The 11,112-nt window shown below is 57.3% G+C and overlaps 1 protein-coding gene across 1 annotated transcript; it reads left to right on the top strand.

The window, feature by feature from the left end:
• Positions 1–5,109: 5,109 nt before the first annotated feature.
• Positions 5,110–10,787, top strand: PGBDF (plakoglobin binding and degradation factor). The gene is made up of 2 exons (XM_017349071.4): positions 5,110–9,749; positions 9,821–10,787. The coding sequence occupies exons 1-2, from the start codon at positions 9,232–9,234 to the stop codon at positions 10,128–10,130; spliced, it is 828 nt and encodes a 275-aa protein (XP_017204560.3). The 5' UTR covers positions 5,110–9,231; the 3' UTR covers positions 10,131–10,787.
• Positions 10,788–11,112: the final 325 nt, after the last annotated feature.

The following is an 11,112-nucleotide window of genomic DNA, read 5'->3' as shown; positions in this document are numbered from 1 at the left end:
TGCAGGAGCCCAGGCACTGCGGCATACTCTGCTGCTTTCCCAGGCACAGTAGCAGGGAGCTGGGTCAGAAGCGGAGCAGCTGGGACTTGAACCAGTGCTCCGATAAGGAACGCCAGGATTGCCTTTGCTTACCCCCTGCACGGCCACACAGCCCCTGAAACGCCTTTCTTCCTCTTGACACGACTGACATTGGGAGCCAGTCAGTTCTTTGTTGGGGCCTGGGGTTTCTGTGCGACATCCTTTAGCCTTAACACACCAAATGCCAGTACACACCCTGCCTCCATATGACAGCCAGAGGTGTCCCAGAGGGCACTGATGGAGGAGGTGAGCCTGTGGCTCAGGCTGCTTTAAGAGCCTGCCCTTGGGCTTTTTTGTTTCTCAGTTTCAGAAACAGCTAAGCAGAGAGAGAGAGAGAGAGCGCTCCATCCACTGTTTACTTCTCTAATGCCCACAGTGGCAAAGCCAGGAGCCAGGAGAGAGTGAAAAGAGAGGACTTGCTTCCGCTGGGTCACTCGCCACATGGCTGCAGCGGTTGGGGCTGGGCCGGGTGGAAGCCAGGAGCCTGGAGCTCTGTCGGGTCTCACATGCTGCAGGTGGCAGGGGCCCAAGCACTTGGCCGTCTTCCACTGCTTTTCCCAGGCACGTTAGCAGAGAGCTGGATTGGAAATGGAGCAGCTGGGATTCGAACCAGTGCTCATGTGGAATGCTGGCATCGCAGGAGGCTGTTTAACCTGCTGCACCACAACGCAGGCTCGCGCTCTCTCTCTCTCTCTCTCTCTCTCTCTCTCTCTCTCTTTATATAACCTCTTAAAAATGTGTGAACTGTTCTTAGCTTAGGGGTCATGTAAACACAGGTTGTGTGCAGAATTGGGCTGTAGTTTGCCAACCCTTGGATTACATGAGCTAATTCCTTTTTTTGTCTTTGTCAGTCAAGCCAGGCTTTCGCCTTGTGAGCACTTTGTATAGGACAGGGCTTTAAAGACTGTGTCAAGTGGAAGAGAACTGTAACAGGCAGCCAGTGAGTTCTGTAAGGGGTGGGGCGGGGGTAGGTGCAGATCTGTTCCAGTTGGAAGATTTTAATGAAATAGAATTTGAGCTGGGTTTTGGGTAAGAAACAAAAGATGGTGCTCACCCTGTCACGAGGTCCCAGAACATTCTAATTAATAGAAAGGCGCAGATGGAGCAGTGACACAGAGGGGCGTCCACCTGTTCTTAAGCTGCTTTGAGTTGGTTTGCTTCAGTTACAGACAAAATGAATCTGGACTGCTCTCCTCCTGCCAGACAGCGCCGCCTGTCGCCCATGAAGGCGGCACTGCAGGGTGTGGGTCTCAGCCCATAGCTTGCTCCTGGCTTGAGGACCTCCCCCACCCCCCAAGGAGCCCCATTCCACCTCTGCAAACTCACCAGGCCCCGCCCCTGTTGGCCTGATGAGGAGCACGTGACGGTGGCTCAGTCCATCAGACCCGCCCACCTGGGGCCAAGACAAGGTACCCAGAAGTGGTGAAGAATTTGTGAGTGGAGGAGCAGGCATTTGGCGCATCAGCTAGATGCTGCTCAGGTACCCACATCCCTGAGTTCCAGTCCCAGCCCCCATTCCAGTTACGGCTTCCTGCCACTGTGCACCCTGGGAGACAGCAGGTGACAGCTCACGTGCGTGGGTCCCTGCCATCCCTGAGGGAGACCCGGATGGAGTTCTGGGCTCTTGGCTTTGGTTGGTGCTGTCCCGGCTGTTGCAGGCATGCAGGCATTTGGAGAGTGAACCAGAGAGTAAGATCCTCCACCCCCCCTTTTCAAATACATCTTAAAAGAAAATAAGTTTTTAAAAAGGATTCAGCATGGGCCGCCCTGGCGATGTCCACATGTGGTTCCTGGAACATGGGCCATGATTGGGATTTGCTGTTCCGTGGTCCCGGCTCTGGGGTGGAATTTTAGCGGTGGCGCTGGGTCCCCGGACCTTCCTCCTGCCTCTTTGAGGAGCCTTGTGCGCGAGTCTTGGCGAATCCGCGGGCTGTGTGGCATCCTCCCCTGCTCAGGTTAGCCAGGATTGTTTTCCGTGACTGACTGCAAGACCGTGCTGGTGGTGGCGCGTGTCCTTCAGGGGCCTCCGGAGATGGGGGCTGCTCCCTCAGCCCGTTGCTCTCCTCCAGCAGGGGCCCACAGGATCCTCCTGGGAGCTCCTGCAGCCCCGCAGCTGTGTGCACCAGCCGGAAAGGTGACTTTGGCCTGGGGATCTGGAACAGGAGTCAGGCAGGGGAGGGAGCCTCAAGCTGCGGATCCTTCTCCCAGCCCAGCCGGGGCCTGGGTGTGAGCTGGGAGGCTCACAGGGGCTGCAGCAAGCAACACCTGCACTGTGCACTTTCCCCGCGTCGCCTTTCACCCTCCTCCCTCCCTCCCTCCCTTCCTAAGATGTATTTGAAAGGCATAGGGACTGAGAGAGAAGGAAAAGGACAGAGAGAATCTTCCATCCGCTGGTTCACTCCCTAAATGGTCTTAGCAGCCGGGGCTGGGCCAGGCCGAAGCCAGGAGCCCAGAGCTCCATCCAGGTGTCCCACATGGGTGCAGGGGCCCAAGCACTTGGGCCATCATATGCTACTTTCCAGGCGCAGTAGCAGGGAGCTGGATGGGAAGTGGAGCAGCTGGGACTTGAACTGGTGCTCTAATATGAGATGGTGGCGTCGCAGGCTGCAGCTTAACCTGCTATACCACAATGCCGGTCCGTCCGCCTCAGTTTTCTTGTGTCCTTAGCATAAAATGGGTGAAATAGTCTTGGTGCCTTTAGGAGATAATTGAAAGGAAATAACGGGAAGAAAAGCGTGCTGAAAACTACAAAGAAAGACACCTGGGTCAATATAGGAGCAACACGGAGCCGAGCGTGCGCAGCCAGCAGCCCCGTGGGAAGAGTGCCCTGCAGCCAGACGGGGTAGGGCAGCCCTGCTGCTCAGGAAGCGGCTCCCGAACCGAACTCAGTGGCTTAGAGCAAGTAGTCACCTTGAGGTCATCTCTGTGGGTGCGAGTCTCGCCGGGTGGTTCTAGCTCGAGTCTTCCACTAGGTGGCAGTCATGTCACCGGCCAGGTCTGCAGTCACTGCAGGCTTCCCTGGGTTTCCAGGAGGCAGGGGGGCCTCGGTTCTGGGTCCTGACTTCACAGAGCTCTGCCTAGCACTGCTGAGCGCCGTCCTGACGTGGCCATGGGCTTTCCCTAGAGTGAGTGAGCCCAGAGAGAACAAGGCAGAAGCCCCCATTTGCACAATATCCTGTTTGTAACCCAGGTCAGCCTTACTTCATAGGGGAGGGGTCAGCCCAACGCATGAGCACCAGGGAGTGAGGATCTCTCACAGCGAGAGATCTTGGAGGAGCCATTTCTTATCCTTTCTTGCTAATCGAATCCTGGTTTTGTTGAGGTCCCAGGTGGAGCCTCCTTGAAATTCGGGCGTGTGGGCCCAGCCCAAGAGGGCGGGTTAAGATCAATCATGTGTCTAAATCAAGCGTGGGAGAGTTACAGTCAAAGATTCTGCCAAGTCTCCAAGATGCCACAGAGGCAGAGAACCAGCAAACGGGTAAGATCAGATGCAGAATTTACGTAGGAATTATTGAAAAACAGGTCCCTTGGCTCTCAGCCTTCCACCTGGACTAGCCGTCGAGCTGGGTCGCTGCAGGTGAGGCGATGCCTTACCTTGAGAATGCTACAGCCGTGCCGTGTCCTGGGGCGGCCTCCCAAGAGCACCTCCTCCTGATCCACAGCATCTGGGGTCCGCCAAGGGGCTCTTGCAGATACGACTTCACGAAGGGCCTGGAGAAGGCGAGGTCTTCAGGTTGTCTGGATGGGCCATCAATGTGTGAGCACCCACGGGAGTGAGGCCGAGCTACTGAAGCAGGAGCTGTGACAGCCAAAGCAGAGGTGGGAGTGACAGGGGCACAAGCCAGGAATGCCCGCCGCCTCTGGGAATTGGAAGCAGCAAGGAACAGGTTGGCTTCTGGAGACTTTGCCCTCTGAGCCGTGTGCTGTACTCCTGGCCTGCAGAACTGCAAGAGAAGAACTTGGTGCTGTTCTGAGTCACTAGGTTGGTCATGATTTGTCGTCGAAGTCATTGATCTGCCCACTCCCATGAGGGGAGATGCAGAGATCAGTGGGCCGGAGGACTTGGCCCCTTTGATCGCAGGGATTCCCTGGCCCAAAGTCTGATACGAAAAATCAGCGTTGTGAAATGCAAGCCGGTTGGCGATTCCACGGCAGGAACGAGGGAGAATTCCACGTGGAAATCGCAGGTCCTCACAAGGGAGTCATCACCTGAACAGGGCCCCTCATCCAGGGGAGGCGGGAGAGGGCCCAGCAAGGCCTCCTGGCAGGTGAATGGGCCCAGCAGAGGAACCAGCCAGAGCTCTGTGTGGTGTCTCTGAGAACGTGGTAGCTTTACTCGAGAGACTGACCTCTCGTTCTCCAGGTCTGATTCCCTGAGTGGCAGCAGGATGCTTGAGCTTGCCAATAACGAGAGCTCGTTGTCCTCTGACTGTCAGCGGTCTCTTTTGGATAGAGATACGGTCAAGTCTGAGGTCCTTACCGATGTGGGTTCTGCCACCTCTAGCGGCCTCCCAAGGTGGAGTGCGAGTGTGGGAGGCAGGCACACGCTCTGTGTGCGAATGGGTTTACTATCTGCTTGCTCTCTCGTTTCCACTAAAGGCTGTGTCACTGGTCTTGGGAGGTCAGTTTCCAATGTGCTTTTTTGCTGGTACAATCCAGATTTTTATGATGCTCCCACAAAACCCAAAATAGCCCTGAGAAGTGGGAACAAGCACCCTAAGGCTGGCAAAGGGATGCTGGGGCGATGAGCCTGGAGAGGCAGGGGAGATGGGTGCTTGGGCCAAGGTGTCGTGGTGGGCTGCTCCCTAAAAGTCATAGCACAGGCTCATTGGCTCAGATGGACCTGTCAGGAGATGGGGGTCTTAGGAATGCCTCGAGGAGATTGCCCCTGTGCCTGAAGTGTTCCTGTGGGGTAATTTTGCTATGATCATTGTCTCGAGCCTGCCTTGGTTCCTGCCTAATTCTCAGCCTTCTGGCTGTCCTGTGCCCTCTTGCTGTTCTTACTGTTCAAGTTAGGCGGAGTGAGTTTTTTTTTTTTAATTACTTAATTTATTTTTTTAAGAAATACAAATTTCATAAGTACAACTTTAGGAATATAGTGATTCTTCCCACCATATCCACCCTCCCACCCTTCCTCCTCCTCCCTCTCCCCTTCCCACTCCCATTTCCCATTAAGATTCATTTTCAATTAACTTTGTACACAGAAGACCAACTCTATACTAATATTTTAACAATTTACACACACACGCAAACACACACACAACAAACTGAGAACTAGTTTTACAGTTAACTCTCATAATAGAACTCATTGAGGACAGAGGTCCTGCATGGGGAGTTAGTGCACAGTGACTCCTGTTGTTAATTTAACAGTTAACACTCTTATGTGTGACATCAGTGATCACCTGAGGCTCTTGACATGAGCTGCCTAGGCTATGGAAGCCTTTTGAATCCACAGATTCCATCAGTATTTAGAAAAGGCCGTAAGCAAAGTGGATGTTCTCTCCTCCCTTTAGAGAAAAATAACCTCCTTCTTCGATGGCCACTTCTTTCCACTGGGGTTCAGAGCTTTTGAATTTAGCAACCAAGGGCCATGGTGGCCAGGAGCTCCCTCAGTAAATCTAGGGAGAATGAATTTGTTGGGAGACATTCTCTGTGGGCCTTTGGAGTTCCTGCATGGCTTGCAAACAGTGGCCCTGACTCATCAAGGAAGCTCGAATATTAAGCACACTTGGAAGGCGGGGGGGGGGGGGGGGGGTGTCTCCTTCTGGAATAAACAGCACGTGTGCTTACGCCCATTATCAAAGATTGAGTCCCCTAAGCTCAGGGTTCCTCTTACAAGGGAAACCGTTGCAACTGCAGGCATCTGTTGCTACTTATTTCTATCACGCTCTTGGGACACTGAGGCAAGGGAGCTGATGCAGATACGCCGCCGCCGCCGCCGCCGCCACTGCATCCTGAGTAATAAAGTCCTTTGTCCCTGACCCAGGAGTGTCATGTTGGCAGCACCCGTTAAACTATAGCAGGCTAACGTGGCAGCTTGTGGGTGGCTCTCCACGAGGAGATTGTTGAGGGCTGGGTCTGCTCGCTTTGGTTTTTGTCCCTCCAGCTTGTCCACCAAACAGGCAGATGCCTGAAGGGGGACCCCGTTGCCTTGCACCCTGGGGCCTGCATGGGAGACCAGTTGGTTTTTCCTTATCAGCCATGGGTCCTGTTGAGGCCAGCAACTGTATCCCATCGGGCTGAGGACTCTCTGGGGCTTGGCTTGGGTTCACCGCCCATCTGCTCACTCCTGTTTCTCTTGTCTCTCCCCGCTTGAAGGCCAGGAGAGGAAAGGATTCTCCCAAAGCCCTGTGTCTTCGCTCCCTCCCCACCCACACATCTGCAGGAGCCACCCTTGCCTCTTGCCCAAGCCCTGCTTCTGCTGCACTTGGCACCATTCATTCCCTTCTGCTCCTTGGAGTTAAGTCAATGAAGTGGAAGAGGGCAGAGTGCGGGATGGAGGAGGATAGTGACAGGGAAGCAGCAGGTGCAGAGAAACACCACGCTCTGAGCGCTTTCTGCAGGCCGGACAAAGGCAGACACTGAACTGCTGCCTGGCATTTACAGATGAAGAGGCTGAGGGCAGGACAGCTCCTCTATGTCTGTGCTAGGGCGGGGAGTTAAGCCCAGCCCACCAGGGGCAAAGCCATCTATTTCCATTTAGCACTTTTCCAGGAGGCAGAAGGGAAGAGCGGAATGCTTTGGAGACTTTTCCTGGATAGAACCCTATTATGGGCAGGTGTCGTTCTAGCCCCACCCCCTGTGACCCAACAGAGGTGCTAGAGCCCAGAACAAGTTCTCTGGGTTCCCAGCAACCCCCCGACATCCCAGGCTCTGGTCAGAGGAAGCAGGCAGCACAGCCTTGGGGCGCATGGATAAGCACAGTGAGTGGGGCTGGGGGCAGGTTGGGGCCAGCAGGTGGAGCCCCAGACTCCAGCTTGGATGAATCGGCCCATCACCTTAGCAAGCCCAGCGCCGACACCACGCCTTTTCTGATCACCTGCCCATGGAGCGACAAGCCCTCTCCTTCCTCCCCTCTGAGTACTCTTGACATCTGCTCCCTCCTCTGCACCTGCTCCTGTTCTGGCTTGCCTTCTCTGGTCTGGACCAATGTGCAGGCTCCTAAGGGGGTCTGTCCTGCCAGGCAGCCTCCGGAAGCGCGGCTTCCCCAGCCCCTGTCTGCTGGGTATGAGAGCGCACCTTTCTTTTTATTTTATTTTTTAAAATATATTTATTTATTTGAAAGGCAATGGTAGAGAGAGAAAGAGAGGGAGAGACAGAGGTCTTCCATCCGCTGATTCACTCCCGAAATGGCCACAGGAGCTGGATCTGAAGTGGAGCAGCCGGGACTGGAACCGGTGCCCATATGGGATGCCGGCATTGCAGACAGCGGCTGAACCCACTGCACCACAGCGCTGGCCCCGAGAGCACACCTTTCTCCACCAGGAGGCTCCTCAGCGAAAGTGCAGCGGGGCCTGGTACTCCACCTTTAACAGGACCAGGAAGGGGCTGAATCTGTGAGACAACTTCTCTTTGAAGATTTCCAACATTCAGGGTCAAACTCCTAGGCCCCTGCAGGACCCAGTCAGCTACCTACCCCAGGAGGGATTAAGGGGCACAGTGCAGAAAGAGTTCAGCACAGCGATTGGCTCCTGCTGGTGCTAGAAGCGCAGGGCAGTCCTACCACTCTCCCTGGCTCCCAGCCCCTAAACTGAAGGACAGGGATCCGTGAACATTTTTCATGACCTTCCAGGGCAATGGCCACGCTCTGCGCCCCCCAGCCCTCATCCCTTTCTCCTGGCCACTCTGCTGTGCAGCCTGGGCGGGCGCAGGCAGCAAAGGCGGGGGGTGCGAGTGTGTGGCAGGCTCCCAGGGCAGGCCAGCTGCGTTCTTGCATCAGTCCTGGAACTTCTTGCCTGCTGGGGCTATGGCTGGGAGTCGGGAGTCTGGACCTGCTCAGAGACACAGGCAAGAGGGGGCAGGACCAGTGGCTGAAACCCACTGGTGATTGGGGACAGGCCTGGCAGGAACAGAGGTTCACCTCCAAGGCAGCCTTTGCTAACTGGCCTTTTTCTGTGCAGTCTGCCCATGAAGGATCCTTTTGCTTTTTTAAAAAGGTTTATTTATTTACTTATTTGACAAAGTGACACAGAGGGGCTGGCACTGTGGTATAGAAGGTTAAGCCTCCACCTTCAGTGCCGGCATCCCATCTAGGTGCTGGTTCAAGTCCCAGCTGCTCCACTTCTGACCCAGCTCCCTGCTAATGGCCTGGGAAAGCAGTGGAGGATGGCCTGAGTGCTTGGTCCCCTGCACCCACATGGGAGACCTAGAGGAAGCTCTGGGCTCCTGGCTTCAGCCAGCTGTTGTGGCCATTTGGGGAGTGAACCAGTGGATAGAAGATCAATCTCTCTCTCTCTCTCTGCCTTTCAAATAAATAAATATTAAAAAAAAAAAAGTGACACAGAGGGAGAGACACAGATCTTCCATCAGCTGGTTCACTCCCCAAATGGCAGTGATGGTTGGGACTGAAGCCAGGAACCAGGAGCTCCATCCTGGTCCCCCCCATGCATGACGGGACCCACGTGCTTGGCCCATCTCCAGCTGTTTTCTCAAGTGCATTAGCCGGGAGCTGGAAGGGCATCAGAGCAGCCAGGGCTCGAGCCAGGCACTGCGATACAGATTGACCTGCTGGGCCTCCACACCTGCCCCAAGGCCTCTCCTTTCTAAACCTACAGACAGGTGCCTAGTGTGCACTAACCCTGCTATAGGTGGTGCCCCACAGGTGATGCGGGGCTATCTTAGAGCAGGACCCATTTTGAGGAAGGAAACCCAATTTAGAAAACGAAATTCAGACCACCGCCTCTCAATGCAATGAGTGCAATAAACGTTGATTGACAGCCTGCGCAGAGATCAGCTGCCCACCAGAGAGCCAAGGAGAAGCAAAGAGGGAGGGACCCAGGGCACCATCCTCACGGCTAGTGTCTGTTGATTGCTTCTCGCATCCAAGCCTCACGTGACGTGACGCCATGTCACGTCAGCCTCACACCAGCCTGCAGACGAGGGAAGGGAACTTGGCTGACCTGAGATGGCGTGCCCGGGAACCCCGGCGAGGACATGCAGGAGCCGCGCAGCGCGAGTGGGCAGGCAGGACAACCCTGCACGCGGCTGCCCGCCCCGGCAGTGCCGCTGGCCCGGGCCATCGCGCCCTCGCCATCCTTCAGTCACCTGCCTTGTCGGGGGTTAGGGAGTGAGCAACCGTCAGGGTCGCCAGGCCCTTCACCTGGGACAGCGGGGTGTGTCCTGACCTCCCCGCCCGCAGGCGCGAAGACCCCCTTGTGGAAGAAGGAACTGGAAAAGCCCCGGGCCACGGAGGCAGAGCAGGAGGAAGCTCAGGAGGGCTCGGAGGAGGACGACGAGGAGAGGCCGCCGGAGGAGCGCGCGACTGAGGGCTCGGAGCAGCCGCGGGAGGCGCAGGAGGCCGAGGGCCACGAGCCCCGCTCGGTGTCCTACAGTCCGCTGCGCCAGGAGTCCAGCACCCAGCAGGTGGCGCTGCTGCGGCGCGCCGACGGCGGCTTCTGGGGCTGGCTCAGCCCCTTCGGGCTGCTCGGCGGTTTGGTGGCTCCAGCCGACAGGTGAGGACGCGCCCCGGAGCCGGGTGCGGGGCACGGCGCGGGGCACTGAGCATTCCGGTCCCCGCCCGCAGGAAGCGGAGTCTGCCGGAGGAGCCGTGCGTGCTGGAGACGCGGCGGCGACCTCCGCGCCCCGGGTGCTGTGCGCGCTGCGAGATCCTTTTCTGCAAGAAATGCAGGATCCTGCACAGCCCCTCGGCCTACGTGGCGCACTGCGTTCTGGAACACACGGATCTGGGTAAGGCGGGTGCCGCCGGGGCGGGAGAAATGCCCCGCCTCAGAACCGCCCGCGGGGCGCCCCCTCGGGCGAAGAGGCCCACCGTTGAGGCGGGGGTTTCCATTGGGCACCTGGCGCCCGCCAGGGCAGAGCCCAGCCTTACCTAGAGCCCGGCTACTCCAACAGCGCCCGCGCCCACCTGACGCGCGCCCCAGACACAGCCTCACGTGCATTGCAGGTCCTTCCGGCCAGGCGGACAGAGGCATCGCCTAAGGGAAACAACCTCTGGGCTTCCCCTTTCCCTCAAATCATTCAATAAAGCCTCTAATCACAGTGTCAGCGCCTGGAGGCGCGGCGATGAAGATGGGACCTTCCTCTGGGGTTCAAGCCAGAGGGACTGGGGTGGGCGGGCAGCCGCCCCCTCGCCTCCCAGCGCAGGGCAGTACCAGGCGCTGGCACCTAAGGGCAGTCCAGGTTGTGCAGAGAAGGAAGGCAGAAGACTAAGAATGCCCCTGGGAGACTGGGGGCTGGACCCTGCAGCCCTTGTCAGCTCCCCTGAGAGCTTTCTTTGCTGAGGTCAGCGTGCAGGTGTGGGGGGCGGGGTGCCTGGAGGAGCAGACGGCTGGGAGGCTGAGAGCCAGTTCCCTCTCCAGGCCGCCCAGCAATTCTTGGCCAGACAGCAGGAGCTTCAGGAATGCTGCGTGTGTGGCCCGGAGAATGGGGCCATTGTGACCAGGAGGCCTCCCCTAATCTGCAAATCCCCCGTGCCTGCAGCAGTGCAGACCCCGGGAGGGGACCCCTGACCTGGCCTGGGAGGTGGGACGGTGCGGGGCAAGGACACTTTGCCTTTTGAGGCGAGGTGGGCCCTGTCCCCCATCACAACTGCACACACACAGCTGGCTGGCCGCACTCCCTGCGTCTGCACACACTCACTGTCACTGGAAGCCGCGGACAATCTGTTCCCAGGACCGCTCTTTCCTGCCTGCAGGGCCACCAGCTGGGGGCGTCTCTTTATTCCAGCCCCAGACAAAAAGCCAGAGGCTGCATCAGCCTCCCTCGGGCTCCGTGACTCCTGGGCCCCATGCGTCAGCCCCAGGGGCCTCTGAGGTTGGAGACCCTTGTCCTTCGACCTCCCGGCTCCCTGGAGGT

This window comes from Oryctolagus cuniculus, chromosome 17, assembly GCF_051225735.1.
Source record: "Oryctolagus cuniculus isolate XC-2025 breed Fujian yellow rabbit chromosome 17, ASM5122573v1, whole genome shotgun sequence".
Lineage (NCBI taxonomy): Eukaryota > Metazoa > Chordata > Mammalia > Lagomorpha > Leporidae > Oryctolagus > Oryctolagus cuniculus.
The sequence above is the reverse complement of the archived record's forward strand: the minus strand, read 5'-3'. Positions and strand labels throughout refer to the sequence as shown.

Bases quoted from the DNA above. Each gene is read 5' to 3' on its own strand.
- PGBDF (XM_017349071.4), top strand. From the start codon at position 9,232: ATGCAGGAGCCGCGCAGCGCGAGTGGGCAGGCAGGACAACCCTGCACG. The intron at 9,750-9,820 runs GTGAGGACGCGC...CCCCGCCCGCAG, and splicing joins TTGGTGGCTCCAGCCGACAG to GAAGCGGAGTCTGCCGGAGG.